The following is an 18,256-nucleotide window of genomic DNA, read 5'->3' on the forward strand; positions in this document are numbered from 1 at the left end:
ATTATTGATTATTTTTCAATAATTGTAAATGAGCGAATATAGCGTACTTATGAAATACGCTTAAAACCTAAAAACTTCTGCAGCCATTTTCCATAGACTAGAATGTCTGTACTTGCATGATTAGTAAAACGTCAGCGAATGAAACAAGTGAAGAATTCTCTCTCTCTCTCTCTCTCTCTCTCTCTCTCTCTCTCTCATGGAGGGTTTTTTTTTTATTGAATGCAATTTAAATTAGACAATTAACATTAGAATATTTCCTTTGGTATCTTTTTAGTCTTAAAAACAAGTTAATAATAATATTGGTTCATTCTGCTTTGATCAATGGTTTTGTTAATTTTTTTTTATTTTGCAACTGCTTTTCAATAGTTCCTAACTGTTTGTTACAAGTAAAGATTTTTAAAGAGTTTACAGATGATTTGTTGACTTCCAGGTAACTCAGTTACACAATTTTTCATCCTTCATAGATAAATTTTGTCCTAAATATTATGGAATTTTCCACATCTTGAAACAAGAATACAAGAAAGTTGACCATGTAGATCCCTCTAAAAAAATTCCATTCTTTATCCCAGAGGTGAATAGTGTTTCCAAGACATAACACTTCGTGCGTGAACTGGAAGTCACATCATTTTATTGGAAAGTAAATGAGAAGTTAGAGCTCTAAACAACTTGGAAAAATAGTTGCTTTTGATATTATTATCCAAAATCATTTTTTAAGAGTACAATTGAGTTTTGTGGCATTTCTCCTCGTGATATTAAAAAAGCTTTCGATAGTAGACTTCTTCGTTAGTTTAAACTGCCAGCAATCTCGTTGGGGGTTAGTTGCAATATTATGGTTTCTTTATGTAATTGCAAAGTATGCCTATTTTAAATGAAACATACACAGATGATATTTGTATGCAGTATTAATAGCCATAATGCCCTCGTACTTCTCAATTCTCTCACACTTTGAATCCAGACGAAAAACAATTGGAGAAGCCTCTTCCTTCCATGGTAAGATTCGGTTTTGAAATTCTCCCCGACAAAGGGGTTACCTTTCATCAAGAACAGTTTCTGGAAAGAAGATGAGGAGACTTTTGTGAAGGATAATCGACTCATCAACCATATCGACAATCTTTCCTCACTCGTTCCCCTTGTGCTCTTTGCCACCCATAGTGACCTAATCACTTTTAACTCAGTCTCCTCCTCCTCCTCCTCCTCCTCCTCCTCCTCCTCCTCCTCCTCTTGTGCCCCCTTGTAGCTTCGGCGTAAGTGCATGGCTCAGCTTTCTAAATTCTGGAACGCCAGCCAAGCGCATCTTCCAGATGTTTCCCTCGCTCTCCTCTTCTCCGCAGCATCACCGATGCGAGCTATAGGGGAAGGAAATATTTAAATATGATAAAGATGAGAGTCAATGAATTCTAAAAAAAGAATATTTTTCTACATTATTTAGCGATACGTCCACGGAAGATGTCAATTTCGTTCGGAAAGGCCGGGGAACTTCGACCTGCTTTAATCGTTAGTGAAACATCTGGAGAGAACCGGTGTCCAGGGCGGGCTTCCTTAAATTGCGTAAGAAATGCCCTGTGGGCTCAAGGGGGTTGAAATGGGAGGGCTGTAGGGCATAGGAGGTCACGATTGCTGTTCTTTGTCCTTTATGTGCCCGCTGATGAGAGAGAAAGTCTAAAACTGTATTATATAACTAGTAATTCGCTTTTTCTCACCAGTATACTATTGCTCCTTATGATTATCATAGGCCGGGAGTAAAATGCTCCTTTGTAGCTTAGCGCTTTGTCAAAGAAAAGGAGAGTCGAGAGAACCAGAGGCAATAAGTAAATAGATTTAACAGCTTAGTGACAAATTCCATTCTTAAAAGAGACGATATTATAACCATTATGGAAAACAAAAAGAGAAAAATTATTTTCATAGTCTTGTAGGAACACAAAAAATTTTCTACAATTGAAGTATTGTATTTTTATATTAATGTCAGCTAGTTTAATTACGTTAATAGTTTCTCCTTTAGACAGTATGCGATAGTCGACCAAAGGATATGGATATATATATATATATATATATATATATATATATATATATATATATTAATATATATATATATGGAGAGAGAGAGATTTGTAACTTTTAGAGAACGTCACTTTTCTGCATAAGTTTCTAATGAATGGTTTCACCCTGATTAGTTGAGAAGCACTTCTCGTTTTTATTATACCAATAAACTATACATTTGACGGAGCACAGATTATTCAGATGGAGCATCTGTTCCAAACCATCCCCCCCCCCCCTCCCACACACAAACAGACCCAAGCTGTGACATCGGCAGTCGACTAACAACTAACGTTACACATTTTTACTGCTGTGGTCAACAAACGCATACCGGAACATGGGTATCGAACATAAGTTTAACTGTTGTAGTACAGTATTATTGCGCCACTAGGAAAAGAATGCATCCTATGTGTAATGGGGTGCGAACTAACAATTTTTTTTGTAGATTCACATTACGCTATCACTGTAGTTTTACGCATTCTCTGCCGAGAGAGAGAGAGAGAGAGAGAGAGAGAGAGAGAGAGAGAGAGAGAGAGGGGGGGGGGGGACGGCGGCGGCACTTTTGAGCATATTTCTGCAGACAGAAGAATTCTATGAATATTATACAGCTACCCCACATACAAGTCTGGTTCTGTATTTCTATTAATTGTTTATTTTCTGTATTGCCAAACTCAGTTTTCTGTTTCTTGCTAACTGAACCACTCTCCAAAGTTTATTATTTTGTATATCTATTTTATAACGCATTTCACTTGGCATTATCAAGCTAACTTGTATATATGTAAAAGCGGTTATGGGCCACTGGTTTTTGTGAGTGGTTTCCTTTTGGCGGTGGTAATAAAAAAGCAGAAAACTGTTCATTGTTGTTGAAATTCTTTATTAGCATAGTAGCTTGAGGCTTGATGTCTACAGGGTACTTCAGCTTTTATAGCTCTGTAATTTTTTAAGGAAGCCCCAGTTGTTCGATTCATGTTCTCGTGAAAAAATATTAGGTCCCCTTTGATAACACGAAAAAACATGTTTTTAATAACATATCTACCTTAATATGTTTTTTCATTTGTTCCGAAAGCATGTTTGGTACATAGACATTCTCATCGTTGTTATAGCAACCTTTCCTTTCTTTTTTTATCAGAATTTATGAAGTATACAAATTATATATATATATATATATATATATATAATATATATATATATATATATATATATATATATATGTATAACTGAATCACGAAAGTTAGGAACGTGATAAATTCATAAATAAAGATATATGCCACGAAGGAAAATAAACGACGGAGTATCATCTGGCTTAGTAAAGGACGTTTGGACGTCGAAAGGTCTCGCGGATACTCCGTCTGTTTATTTTCCTTCGTGGTATATATCTTTATATATATATATATATATATATATATATATATATATATATAGTTATTAATATATAATATATATATATTATATAATAAAATGACAGCCACAACTGAAATAATGCACTTCACTGCCTGGACACTATTGCCCTAGGAAGTGCCATTCTTTTGGGGTATTGATGTGTTGTATATTACAAAACAGAGGAGCACTTGGTTGCAAGAAACGCCCAATGAATGGCATATGGGTTTCATTTTTGTGGGACCAGTGTTACCGCTATATATTTTAGATCCGTTAGTCATTTATGGTTGCTGTACCAATGATATTAAATGTTATAAGCATGGGCGGTTTTGCTAAATAAGTGATGCCAAAGACTTGGATTATTAAATACAATCTCCCAAAGCAAGGGAGCCCCTGAGAGAGAGGGTTTTGGATCCTATGGTGGAAATATCCCAAAAAGGCACAGAGCTTTTTCTTTCAGGCCAGTAGCAACCATACTCTTACATACCTGTAGGATGTTATGAAATTAAAATAGTCGTTTTTACCAAACTGCATAGTGCGGAAATTACTAATTGGTTCTGAGCTTGCAGACCCATTCCGTATATTTTACTTATAAAACTCAGAGAAATGATAAGCTAGCAGGTCCCAAAATCATGCCTTTGGATGTGGTACACAAGAGAATAAATTTAAAAGTGTCAAATTTAAGGGTGGAAACTATGTAATTTGGCACTTGCACTGAAGTAAAAGGACATGGCGTGCAGGTCTGGGAAAAATGAAGTCGTATTTCCTATTAAGTAGCTCTATTATCATAAAAATAGCTGAAGTAATTACTGATTAATTAACATCTCATTCATCCTGTTATTTTTCTTTCCAGGTGTACCAGGTTGCGTACGTTATTGTGAAAAGTGCGGTGTCTCCGCGTCCAGGCAACTGGATTTTGGAAAGATCCGTCGAAGGGCGCAACTTCCAGCCTTGGCAATACTACGCGATATCTGATTCGGAATGCCAGAACTTTTACGAAGTGCCTCCCACTCGAGGGAGACCAAGCTACACCTCCGACAGTCAAGTTATTTGCACGTCTTACTTCTCGAGACTCAACCCACTCGAAGATGGGGAGGTAATATGCCGTACTTTTTTTTTTTCAAAATAGTTTATTTACGTTCAAAGGATTAATTTTTTCTTGAGAAAAAGTTCAGGTTTGGATTGAGAAACCACAGAAATACCATCACAAAAGTTGCTATAGGGACACCATATATTTAACTTGTATGCCCACCGACCTAAGGAACACTTTATATGAGTGCAAATGTATATATGTATATATATATATATATATATATATATATATATATATATATATATACATACATACACGTATTTATCGACACAAGCACGTGTTTCACGGAAATAAATTTCTGGTCCACATCGGGTATACGAACCCTTGCTCATGTTTTTATTATTTTCAACATATTCAGGTTGCAGGGGTAATTTAAATGAATTACCGCCAATTGACTCGCTGATGGGTTGGGAAGTTGGGTAAAATTCGGTACATTAAGCGAAGGCTGCTCTGGAAAAACCTCAGATACAGAAGTACTTAAGTACCAATTTCTCTTAGGACCTTAGTTGGTAGCGTCCTGACCTGTCTCTAGGGGGACTTGATATATATATATATATATATATATATATATATATATATATATATATATATATATATATATATTATTATTATTATTATTATTATTATTATTATTATTATTATTATTATTATTTTGTTGAACTCCATTTGTTTAGGTTTAATTCACATTGACCTTTATCATTGTTTAAACTAGATTCACACCTCATTGCTGAATGGCCGCCCCGGATCAGCGGGACCTTCGGAGGAACTGCTTGAATTCACGAAAGCTCGCTACGTCCGTCTGAGGTTTCAGAAGATAAGGACACTGCATGGGGACCTGCAGGACTCCTCTCAGGAAACAGATGGTTCTGTTACACAGTGAGTCAAAATGATCCTCGTTCTCTTGCTATTTAATAGATATTTTCTACTAGAGCTAAATTATTTTGTGTTAATATATCAGTCATACGTGACCAACATTAACACCTCTGATAGTCTCACTTGGTATTAACACATCAATGTACATATTTTCATCCATATTTGCTTGTAAAGTGAAGCTGAGCATTTGTTCACAAATTTCCTCGGCCTTTAGGAAAGGTTATACCTTAGTTTTACTAAGCTTTACTCTGTAGTACTAGATCTGAATCGTAGAAATAAATTATTGTTACGTAACGGTTGCCTGTTATTCCTTTTCAGACGTTATTTCTATTCAGTTAAGGACATTAGCATTGGAGGAAGATGCGTGTGTAACGGCCATGCTGACAACTGCGACACAGACGACCCGGCTAAGGTACTGTTTTATTTTTCTTGCTTCTCTCATTTGTCAGTTTTTTTACCTTAGATATTTCTTAATAGGCCTAATCATTTATGTTTTTGCTTTCATATTTGATAGTGAATTTCATGGCTAAGCAAGAAGCCCTTTTTGTAGTGCACAGTGATTATTAGTGAACTACGTTGTACTTTGGAACGATTCAATTTATTATATATTATATATATATATAATATTATTTATTTGTTTATATGTATAGTATATAATATATATATATTGTATATATATATGTATATATATATATATATAATATATATATATTTAATATATATATATATATATATATATATATATATACATATATACCATTATACATATATATTCTGAAAGGGCTGACTGTTTTAACAGGTTTTGTGTTTGTGGATTTCTCCACACTGGTTGGGATTTTATACTTCATGCAAAAAAGAATTCAGGCTGATATGGAATAATAATTGTATTCAATTATTCAGGCTGGTATAAAATCATTGCATGTATCCACGCCACAAGAATATTAAAGAGATCTTATATGTAATTCAAATAAGTTTTCCGTACTCATTCTATACATTCCGCCCAAGTAAAAATCTACCAAATCATAAATGAAATCTCTTCAAAAGACGAAATTCCAAAGGATTCGCATAGTTTTTATAGTCAGTAACTTGATCTCCATCCATTCGTTGAAACAGCTGGCGCGGTGCTCGTGCGTGCACAACACGTGTGGGAACAGCTGCGACTACTGCTGCCCTTTGTACAACCAGCAGCCCTGGAGGGCAGGGAACTTCAGTGACGGCGGCGTGTGCGAGAAGTGTCAGTGCTACGGTCACGCCGATTCCTGCGAATACGACGAAGAGGTCGCCGAGAAGAAGCTCTCTCTGAATATCAGGTGATGACTCGTCCTTTTTGTTTGTTTGAGTTTCCCCTTCTTGTTGTTAATGCTTAAGCTGGCGTTATGTTATAGTAGATTCACATCAACCGTGCATTTGATGTCTAGGCCAGTCCCTTACGACGCTCCTGATTGGCTGCTGATAAGCCAGTCGCAGGGCTGGAAACTCTCCGTCTCTCCCGAGAGTTGAGTTCACATGGGTAGGGTCTATGTTCCACTTCTCCTGAGGGATACGTCTTTCAGGAGAGGTGGAACATACATCATACCTATGTGAACTCTCGAGAGAGAATGAGAGTTTCCAGCTCTGTTATTGGCTTATCAACAGCCAATCAGGAGCGTCGTAAGGGACTGGCCTAGACATCAAATGTACTGTTGATGTGAATCTACTATAGCACGGGCTCTTGGTCATAGATTAACCCGTAATTTTACCCTTAGTTTTCCAACACGTGATGTTACCCTTAGTTTTCAAACCCGTAATTTTGCCCTTAGTTTTCCTACCCATGATTTTACCCATAGTTTTCAGCACGTGATTTTACCCTTAGTTTTCCAACCCGTGATTTTACCCTTAGTTTTCCAACTAGTAATTTTACCCATAGTTTCCCAACAATAATTTTACCCTTAGTTTTCCAACCCGTGATTTTACCCTTAGTTTTCCAACACTTGATTTTACCCTTAGTTTTCCAACTAGTAATTTTACCCTTAGTTTTCCAACTAGTAATTTTACCCATAGTTTCCCAACAACGATTTTACCATTAGTTTTCCAACCCGTGATTTTACCCTTAGTTTTCCAACACTTGATTTTACCCTTAGTTTTCCAACTAGTAATTTTACCCTTAGTTTTCCAACTAGTAATTTTACCCATAGTTTCCCAACAATGATTTTACCCTTAGTTTTCCAAGCCGTAATTTTACCTTTAGTGTTCCAGCACTTGATTTTACACTTAGTTTTCCAACACAAGATTTTACCCTTAGTTTTCCTTTCACTTATGATTTTGGAGTATTCTAGTTTCTAAATTTTCCCAAGTTCTGTCAAATCATAGACATCCTAAGTCATTAATTTTCCGTTGATGTTTGACATGTTTAGGGTTACTGTTTACCTTGAGAAACCAAAAAGTCTAGACCTCGAATTATAAATGGAAATCTCCCTCTTTGTATAATAATCTAAAAATTAATTTTATTGCAGAGGCGAATACGATGGTGGTGGCGTCTGCCAAAACTGTCGCCACAACACTGCTGGAGTAAACTGCGAGAAATGCAGGGAAGGCTTCTACAGGCCTCGGGTAAGTAGCTTAGCTTGGTAAAGCAATATATATATATATATATATATATATATATATATATATATATATATATATGTATGTATGTATGTATTTATATGTATTTATATGTATTATTTCTTTTTATTTTAACAGCTTTACATAAAATTATATTGAATTTTCTTTATTCACGAACTGCCATATTTATCCCTTTATATTCATTTTATTGCTTTCCTAGTTTATATTTATTGCAAAGTATCATAGTAACAGTTGCAAATTCGTTTATTCACAAAAATTTCATTGTAAATCAATGCTTGTGGATGTAGGCAGCATGTGATTTTAAGGTACAAGATATTTTTTAATCTATGAGGTTAATTCTGCTTCCTATTTCTTTTTAAGTTGTTACTTTTGCAGCCATCGTACATATACTGTGATTAACAAAATTAGATCTGACATCATAATCACTGGACGATCGTTTTTACAGTTAAAAATGTGATTTTTTTTTTTACTCGTTTTTATCATAATTCCAGTAAAATATAAATTTTTTCATTCTCCCCTAGGGCATAGCTCGCACAGCTAGTCAACCATGCCTTCCCTGCCAATGTTCAGGGCCTGGTACTGGAGGACTTTGCGTCCCAGATGATTCTCAATTTAATCTTGGAGTGTTTCCTGGTGCATGCATCTGCAAGGAAGGTTTCGCGGTAAGTTCTCTCTCTCTCTCTCTCTCTCTCTCTCTCTCTCTCTCTCTCTCTCTCTCTCTCTCTCTCTCTCTCTCTCGACTCCTTAGCTGAGGGATCTATTCGATTTTCGTACCGGATAAAGGGAATCGATATCAATGGTTAGCATTAGCAAATCAAGTGCAGAGTAATTTGTCAATCGCCAGTGGTCTGAGATGGGTTGGAGAGAGACAGAACATCGGATGTTAGTGTTCTTTGCTCCATCGAAATGTATGCCTTTAAAATAGGATGGCTTCGACTGGGTAATCCTATTCCCATCAGGGTTAAACACAAGCCCTAAAGAAGTCTTTTATGTAGGTCTTGGTTAAACCGTTAATAGCGTATACTACTGAGAGTCTTTCTCCTTTATTTAAGTGACTTGTCGCAGTAGCTTTTGACAAATAATGGTTACCTTTGAGTCGAAATAAACGATAAGTATGCGTAATAAAGTCGGCGTGTGTAAATGTATAAGTTTGCCATCATATACAAAACTTCGTTTTCTTTAGAAGCTTATGCAATTACCCATTTTCTATCATAAATATGATGTGAAACTCTACAAAGTCATTATGTTTTCGAGTGTTTAACAGCAATTTCTCTTGATTATGCTTATTACAATTACTCATGATATCAGGTAGCCCAAGATGCCGGGTAGGAAGCGTTCATTTTTGTCTGGTGCATGTTGTCCTTTGGCAAAGAACTGACAAATTTTTGTAACTTGGGGTAGTTTAGTTTTAGCGTGAAATGGCATTGGCTAAATCCTAATTTCGATTTAGTGATATTTCTGAAAAATAGAGAAAGGCAACGGCGTCTTATTTCTGTATCTTAAGTGCATGCCGTTTACTTAACATATAGATTTACTAGGTGTATTTGATCATAGTTTTCAAATCTGTGACGTTATGCGGTCACCGTCACTTAGGTATGCCAAGATTTCTGTAAGCAATTTTACTTAAACTATATATTAATTCATTGGCTCTTAAAGTCAGTGTTTGGTTTTGCAGTGAATATTTCCCTCGTCTATATTAAATTTAATGTCGATAAGTTGTATTTCAATGTGTTATAGTAACGATAATTGTAGATGCCCGAAGGCAAGCCCCAAAATAGCTCTGCAGCGGGTCGATGGTAGAATTCTATATGCCATTCTGCTTCGGCAAATTACAGAAAATCTCAGAAGTTTTATGAACTTTTTATATGTATCTTTACAGCTTCTTGTTTACTTTCTATTAGCTTTTTTAAACCAACATAATCAGATATTTATTGTAAATCATAATTTGAGAGAATGCATATCAGTCTCTCTCTCTCTCTCTCTCTCTCTCTCTCTCTCTCTCTCTCTCTCTCTCTCTTATATACATTATACAAATTCTAATATTCTCGAAAATTTTTAATTTTGAACATTATTAAGATGATAATAACCAGTAACCTTAAAGAATTTTACAAATTCCACGAGTTTATTTTTAAAATAATTTAACACCAGTGGTTTGACCAATATTGCAGTGTTGTTAAATATAATAATGCAGATGTTAGCGGCAAAATTAATATGATTTATCTTAGCATCTAGCTTGTGTAGAAACCTATTTTACCATTTTGTTCACATTTTTTATTACGGCAAATGTTGCTCCAGGGCCCTCGATGTGACAAATGTGCCAAAGGATTCAGATCGTTCCCGCGCTGCGACCCATGCCCCTGTCACCGCGCAGGTTCGGTCAATGACGAGTGTGAAGGAGACTGCGTGTGCAAGGTAAGGTTTCTAAATACTCTGGATAAATTCTGGATAAATAGTACTGGTAATCTTCTTAGGCACGAAGGTATATTGATTCAGTTGTAGTCCACACAGAAAAATGAACAGAGCTTTTCTTAGAAAATGCCCAACAGTTTCGTCCTCCAATGGACCTCTTCTCGGAGCATTTATTAAGGAAAGAGATAAAGTTTACAATGTATGTAGATACATACATTGTAAACTTTATCTGTTTCCTTAGTAAACGCTCCAAGAAGAGGTCCATTGGAGGACGATATTGTCGGGCATTTTCTAAGAAACACTATTCATTTTCCTATGTGGACTGCAATTGAGTACAATAGCATATTTTTTTTTTTTAACGGAACCTATTTCATATAATAAATGTTTTATAAAAAAGAAAGAAAGAAAAAAACACTGTTCTGTCGTAAGATGCAAAATGCTGACTTTTTTTTTTTTTCCTTATTCAAACAGGAAAATGTGGTCGGCAATCAGTGTGACACCTGTGCCCCAGGACATTTCCACTTGGATATACGAAACCCCAAAGGTTGCACAAAATGCTTCTGTAATGGTGCTACGGGCTCTTGTGACGCAGCCAAACTAGCTGTATACACTGTGAGTATTTATTTTATTGTAGTATTTTTTACTGTATTTTTGTTGTTAATAAACCCACAAGCAAATTGATTATAAGTGTAACGTAAAAAGTGAGATCAGTAACAAACAAGTAGAATCGGACAGACAGCGTGTGCTGAACATCATATAAACAAAGTATTATATATCAAATGTTAAATGTGGGAAGTTTCTTCATATGGATATGTGGAGATGGGCAGAAATACGGCGAATCCTCAAAACAGGGGAAATGGAGAAAGTCTTTTCCCACTGTCAAATAAAATAGAGGAATCAGACCAAAGTCAGTGTGATTGCAAAAAGAAGTAGCTTCTAAAGACAAACGGCCAACTAAATATTGTTACCTGAAGCATGATATCTTTAATACTCCAATTCTTTTTTTTTTTTTAATGTTTGCATTTGCTCTTAAATCTTGGTAAACTGGATATGTAGCTCAGTGATATTCTCAGAGGTATTTACCCTTCGTAGAAAAATTCGGCAGCTTAGAGAAAGTTAAAGCCTTTAAGTTATGTACATTTGCCATCTCAAAAATAGCAGCTGACAGATCCTAAAGATCTGTTACATAATTATTCAATACTCTCATAGTTTCTAAGTCATGTATGACTACTTACTGTACGTACTGTACCTACAACATTTTTCATTATTTATGTAGGTGGTGGAACGCAGTGAGTGGCGTGTAACTGATTTGCTTGGAAGAAAGGTAGTTGCAGCATTACACGAAGGAACAGATGTTTCAATCGCACATGATGAAATGTCTGCCTTTTCGGCTTACTACTGGTTGGCACCAGACGGTTACTTAGGAAAAAGGTAAGTTACCATCCGAAATGGAGTAATGTTTATTTTGGAGTTGGGTTTTCCTGACATATGTCATTTTGCTTGTTTTAAACGACCACTTTTGAATCTCCCGAGATGGAAAGTGTTACAGTAAGTGTTTTTTTTTCCCCACAGGATAACTTCATATGGTCAAACTCTTACTGTGAAGGTGTCCTGGGTTAGACTTCGAGGAGATACCTCTGGCAGTCCAACCCGTTGTCCTGACGTTATAATAGAGGTATTTTCTAATATTCCTTTTTTTTCATTTCGAACATTAATATTACAGTATTACGAAGCCCAAAGTTCGTAGCTTGATTTCAGATTCAGATATCAGTGAATGGAGTTAATATGCATTGACTTCTATCATTTGTATCATGATTACATCTGTAAAAATATATAATCCATCTTTTCATATACATTCATAACTTTACCCCTGCTTTCTACCTCTTAAGCAAACATTTGTTCTCACATTACTTAGAGTGTATGACAGCAGTTTCAGTCTCTTGTCTTTCCTTTGCCTCCAGCTTCTTCACTTCACTTCCATAAAGGAGAGTTAGCTCAATAGTCCTTTCATACAGCCCCACTTTGACTTATATCAACAATTCAAAATTTTTTCTGTCAAAGGAAAACATGGGCCAAACTAAAATGTATTGTTTTCATGTACCAAGTTATTACATTTACCGTACCGTGCTCCTCCCATGAGCTTTTTATCTAGTCGTCTACATTTTATTAGTATTTTGTTTTTTTCATGATTTAATTGCAATTAAGTAGCTGATGTGAACTACGCATTTTCTGTCTATACAGAAAAAGGGTAGTTAATATTCATAAAGTTCCATTATCTCAAAATTTCTGGATACACAGTTCCAAGTTGATTCAAGCAAATTATTTCAGATAGCTGCTGGGTCAGTTGTAGTCACGGCAATTTAAAAAGTTTTTAAGAGGAAAGATAATTTTGTATTTTTTGTATATACATTTATGATTTTAACAGCAAATGTTTTTAAGAGATGTCAAACCATATTATGGCATTTTATGATAATCTGAATATTTGCCATCACCTGTGGTAATAATTAATTAAGAATATGCTTTGAGCACGCGTTTTTCCAAGACAGTGTTGTATTTCTTCTTTTGATCAAAGTTGTATTATTATAATTCTTATTATACTAAACTCATTATCTGATAAAACTAAGAATCAATACGTAACAGAATTTTCTTTTATCTCCTTATAGCCACGATACATTTACTGATTCTTATGAGTATTTTAAATAGTTAATAATCCTACTTCATAGTATAACATTTGTAATTATGTCTTTCCAGGGCGCAGGCTATCGTATAGCATATGGTGACAATACGCACAGAGGAAGGAAGTCTGCACATTTAGAAATCCCATTTTATGAGCATGATTGGTTCCATTTTCCAAAGGTATTCATGTTTTGCTTTTCTTTTTCGTGACTCAAGTTTTCTGTGAATTTGGTCTCTTGTCGTCAACAACCATTCACATGTCCTTTACTTCAGTCATTTTGCTGTTTATCCTTGAGAATAAGCTGATTTTTAGCAAGCCTCAATCACTTCTTATTTATCAGAATAAATTGAATATTAGTTCACTGCTTTCTTTCATAATGAAATAAGCATATTTACCTGTATATTGCTAATATTAGCAGAGAACATTTAGCTTAAAAGAGAAAGATAGTTTTGCATTACTTAGAACTAACACAAAAAGAATATTTCATTCAGTTACATTCACGTATATCTAAAATAATGGAAGAATGTACATTGTGACTGATGTAAAGTACAAATTACAAATAATAACTGAATTCATAAAGGTGGCAGCTTTGTTTAACAGATTAATAAAGAAGATATTTAGTATACCTTCAGCAGTCAAATTGTAAACAGTCTATTAAGGTTGGGAGATTACTGTATACCTCCAAGGAAAAGTTGACTTAGTAGTCTGAGAATTTTCTAGTTGCCACTTACTAGGTTCTTCCAAGATATTTACCTAATCCCTCATTCATTTTTTTTTAAATTACACATAAAAACGGCTCCATAACGACTGGGAGTCATTGACAAAGTACTTTATGAACCCCTGTCTTTTTGTTCTGCGTGCTATAGATACCAGTTTTCACAGTTTACGAAAATTGTCTGCCTGTAAGGAACTGAAGTTCGGTAGTGATTTCTTTTCTACAAAAGCTTTGGTCTATTTCAAATAGTTAATCTGTAATTTACAAGCAGACTGACTGGGAAAAACAGTTGAAGTTTTGAGCCATTTTAAATTGTCTTAAGTCTTGTGTCTAAGTGGACTAAGCAATCATTGCCCCATGCTTTAGTGTCCTGTTTTGCAACTTCAAAAGGAAGGTTCTAATTGAACCCAACATTTCTCTTTTAAAGTGGGACTTGACTCTGTTCGGAAAAATCCTGATGAGAAACTCTTGTTTGAGTCTAATAAGAAAGAGCCCTTATTTACCCACAGTGGAATCCTCTCTGAAGGCCCGATTCATAAAATGACATTCATTGTGTTCTTCAAACATCATCTTTTGCCCATGTAATTAACTCAAGAATGATGAATTTGGTTTAATTGTGTTACTACGATAGTAGATTCACACTACGATAGTAGATTCACATCAACCGTGTATTTGATGTCTAGGCCAGTCCCTTACGACGCTCCTGATTGGCTGTTGATATCCCAATCACAGAACTGGAAACTCTCAGTCTCTCGAGAGAGTTCACATAGGCAGGATGTATGTTCCACCTCTCCTGAAAGACGTATCCCTCAGGAGAGGTGGAACATAGAACCTACTCATGTGAACTCTCGATAGAGACTGAGAGTTTCCAGCAATGCGATTGGCTTATCAACAGCCAATCAGGAGCGTCGTAAGGGACTGGCCTAGACATCAAATGCACGATTGATGTGAATTTACTATAGGATTCATGATCAGTCTCCATAAAATAACGGCTTCTATACTTTTAGGGGCAAAGAACACCTTTATTCGTGACATTGGCGAAAATTCTTCAGTATAACATTTTTAATTAGGATGTTATGCACAGAGTATCATCATCTGGGATCTATCCATTCTTAATTTTAGGAATCTTTTCTATGTTATCAGCAGTAATTTGGTTTCCTCTTTTTTCCGTACTCGGATACTGTACCAAGCAGCTTGCAACACTTACCTCTCAGAAGTAATTACAATGATGATGACTTTAATTTTTTTTTATTTATTCATTCTCCAGTATTCAGCATCCCATAAAGAGTATTATACATGCCTTGTATTTATAACTGGAGTATAATTCATATTAGAAATAAGGCTCTATAGGAATTTTTGAACATTTTCATACTTAACTGAGTAACTTTAGTTTAAACTTTCGTATCCATTTTCCATTATGAATTTAATTTAGATCGCAGTCCTTTATAATTTCGGATTTTTTATATACTAGAAGCGCAACACATTTTTGGTTTGCATATCTTATATAAGATAAATACCCACACTTTGTTTTTGCTGTTTTGCAGGATTTAGCAGACATCGCTGAATCAACGAAGTCAAGACAATATAAAGGAAAGGCGGTCACAAGACAAGAAATGATGCAAATTCTCAGCTCTATGGAAACGTTAATGATAAGAGCCAGATATCATTCTGTCCAAATTGAGGGAATGTAAGTACCTTGGTTGTACAGTTTTTTCTGGGAGTGGAAATAATATTTTTTTACTGATAAAAGTGTCATATAAACAGTGCTATTTAAAATAGATATTAATTAAGAAACCAAATTTCAGATTATTTTGACAGTAAATATAGAAATATTACACTCATGAAATATTTTATGAATTTTCTTTGTTTACATTGAATTCAACAATATGAAGGATTTCTTCTGGTACCTGTAAAAATAACGTTTTTTTCAGATATGTAACTTTAGGATTAGTAAAACATTTTGGCTAAGTTTTCTTATTTGCACGTGTTAGGTCTTTTATTTACAAGTTTCATAAGAATTAAGTAAAATATGCTCTGTATCATATAGTATATAGTGTTGATATGGGAATCATATCGCATTGGTTTTTTAATACCCTTACTATCGGACATCTATGAATTATGTTAGATTTTCTAAATTTTTGTATATATATTTTTTATTTATTTCAGCCTTCATAATGTGGCTTTAGAGTATGGTGGTGAGGGTACAGCAACACTAGTCACAGGAGCAGTCGAAAGGTGTAACTGCCCACCAGGTAAGTTTGAACGATTTCTGAACAATGGGCAGAATATGCAGTAATTTGCAGATATTTTTATTTTTTATAGTTTTGTTAGTAAATCTGAATAAGTAACTTGACAAGAACTTATTGAAATAGTGTTAATAAGAAGTTGATAGCATAAACATAATTTTAAATCTATATTAATTCATTGCGTACACGTAGGTTATACTGGTTTGTCTTGTGAGTTATGCGAGCCTGGTTATCGGCGAGTGAACAATACGATCTTTGGAGGAACCTGCGAACGATGTGACTGCAATGGTCACGCCGAATCTTGTGATCCTTTCACAGGGGCCTGTGGTGTGAGTTTGAATCTTCCAGTTTGGTTATATTTAAGTAACAGGTCTTATTTACTTATGGCACGCTGTTGTAAGGTACTGAAGCTCATTTTTGTATCATAATATGACGCTGTTGTGGGATGCTAAATCTCATCTTTGTATCATTATGAGTTGCCTAAAAATGTCAGATAATTATTCTCATATTAACAAATTACTTTAGTATGGTATTCAGTTGTGATCTTGATGAATGTATTTAAAATCTTGATTGACACTTCATTAAGTTTTACCGCTTCTTGAAAGATGTTCTCAGTTATGCACAATTGTGAATTTTAATAAAGGGAATGTTTTATTTGTCCAGGAATGTCTACATAATACAGTTGGTGAAAATTGTGAACGTTGTGCAACTGGATACTTTGGCAATCCTTCTCTTGGAACTCCAGATGCTTGTCAGTTATGTGAATGCCCCCTTCCTTTGGGGCAAAATTATTTCACTCCAAGATGTCTTCATGACCTGGATCTTGGAGGATACAAATGCCAGTGTCCTACAGGCTACAGCGGGCCCAAATGTGAAAGGTAAGTTTTTAAGATTAGTAATGTACAAGCTTGAAGTGTCAGAAATGCCAATAACTGTATAAAATGCATGACAACATAAATGAAAGAAGACCATACATAAAGGCACATAAAAGCTACAAAAAAGACTGGTATTTTTATGTCACGTAGCATGTATCTTCTAAATTCTGAATAATAGCTGAATGAGGTTTGATTTACAGCTTATTTTAAGTGAAGTTCTTGCAGCTGAGCCATGTTATCATGGTAAAAGGAATGTAATGGAGATGATGACAGTTGATTCGTTCTCGATTTAGAATAAATTGTCCTTATGCCAGCATGTTTAGAGAGAAAAAGACCTCTGGAGCTTTTGAGTGAATTTTGAAAGAAGTTAATATTAGTTACCCGACAGGAACCACATTCACTTTCCTGTCTGAACCAATTTGTACAGTTTTGTTTCATAATATAATACGTCCTGTGATAATTGTTACAAATTCATGCATTTTTTAAAAGTCCCAGAATAAAACGCTTAGCATTAATAATTTTTTCAGATGTGCTGATGGGTACTTTGGAAACCCCCTTGTTCCGGGCAACTATTGTCAACCTTGTGAGTGCAATGGCAATGTGGACTTCAGGGAGAGAGATGTGTGTGATCGATCGACTGGGCAGTGCCTCAAGTGTATAGGCAATACAGCAGGATGGAATTGTGAAAAGTGTAAAGAAAATTATTACAGACAAACGCCAAGGTGAGTTGAAAAGTATTTTAGTTACATTATTCATATTCTTTATCATCTAAGTACAATTGCACTGTTCGATTATGTTGAGAATTGAGATTTCAGAGAATGTTCTCCGTACAAACTTTTCCACGAATGCTGCAAGATTGTTTAATTTCAAAAATTCATACTGAAGATTTCATAAACCCTTTTGAAGAGTTTGAAGACCTTGTTAACCTGTGTACAGTAAATGATTAACAATGAAAATGTTCTTTAAATTTTGATTACGTATTTTTATTCAAAACAAAATTTACTTTAACTCATTCATGATTGGTACATTTTCTAACCTCTTTCCCCTGCAGAAGTGGAAGTTGAAATCTCTTACAATAATCCATTGGTAGTGATGTGCTACCTTCAAAGTATTTTACAACTGTAGAGAGTATATGTTATTCAAGTGTAGTTGCATTAAGTATTGGTCTTAGATATTAATACATAGTCTGGTTATTTCACAAAGAGAACAAACATTATATCAAACACAGAATAACTATGGCAAGGAGTCAAGGGAGGACTCCTAAATATTTTGGATTGATAAGACAAAGTATGTTAGTGAGTAGAATCAAATGCTACATAGCAAAAGGAGAACGTTTGTTATCGACTTCAAATG

The 18,256-nt window shown here is 35.0% G+C and overlaps 1 protein-coding gene across 5 annotated transcripts in view; it reads left to right on the top strand.

Moving 5' to 3' along the window:
• Positions 1 to 18,256, top strand: part of LOC135216235 (laminin subunit alpha lam-3-like) — a 567,145-nt gene that overhangs the window by 214,421 nt on the left and 334,468 nt on the right. For all 5 annotated transcript variants that reach the window (XR_010314834.1, XM_064251389.1, XM_064251390.1 and 2 more), the window contains exons 4-19: positions 4,265 to 4,507; positions 5,217 to 5,380; positions 5,696 to 5,789; positions 6,491 to 6,687; positions 7,870 to 7,966; positions 8,503 to 8,643; positions 10,277 to 10,393; positions 10,862 to 11,002; positions 11,667 to 11,821; positions 11,963 to 12,065; positions 13,142 to 13,246; positions 15,327 to 15,469; positions 15,949 to 16,034; positions 16,221 to 16,357; positions 16,692 to 16,906; positions 17,431 to 17,625. Coding sequence is in view for 4 of the 5 variants with exons in the window: in XM_064251389.1 (XP_064107459.1) it covers positions 4,265 to 4,507; positions 5,217 to 5,380; positions 5,696 to 5,789; positions 6,491 to 6,687; positions 7,870 to 7,966; positions 8,503 to 8,643; positions 10,277 to 10,393; positions 10,862 to 11,002; positions 11,667 to 11,821; positions 11,963 to 12,065; positions 13,142 to 13,246; positions 15,327 to 15,469; positions 15,949 to 16,034; positions 16,221 to 16,357; positions 16,692 to 16,906; positions 17,431 to 17,625 (2,333 nt within the window). In the remaining variant the exon portion in view is untranslated. The remainder of the gene's footprint in view (positions 1 to 4,264; positions 4,508 to 5,216; positions 5,381 to 5,695; positions 5,790 to 6,490; positions 6,688 to 7,869; positions 7,967 to 8,502; positions 8,644 to 10,276; positions 10,394 to 10,861; positions 11,003 to 11,666; positions 11,822 to 11,962; positions 12,066 to 13,141; positions 13,247 to 15,326; positions 15,470 to 15,948; positions 16,035 to 16,220; positions 16,358 to 16,691; positions 16,907 to 17,430; positions 17,626 to 18,256) is intronic.

Source organism: Macrobrachium nipponense, chromosome 6 (assembly GCF_015104395.2).
Source record: "Macrobrachium nipponense isolate FS-2020 chromosome 6, ASM1510439v2, whole genome shotgun sequence".
Classification (NCBI taxonomy): domain Eukaryota; kingdom Metazoa; phylum Arthropoda; class Malacostraca; order Decapoda; family Palaemonidae; genus Macrobrachium; species Macrobrachium nipponense.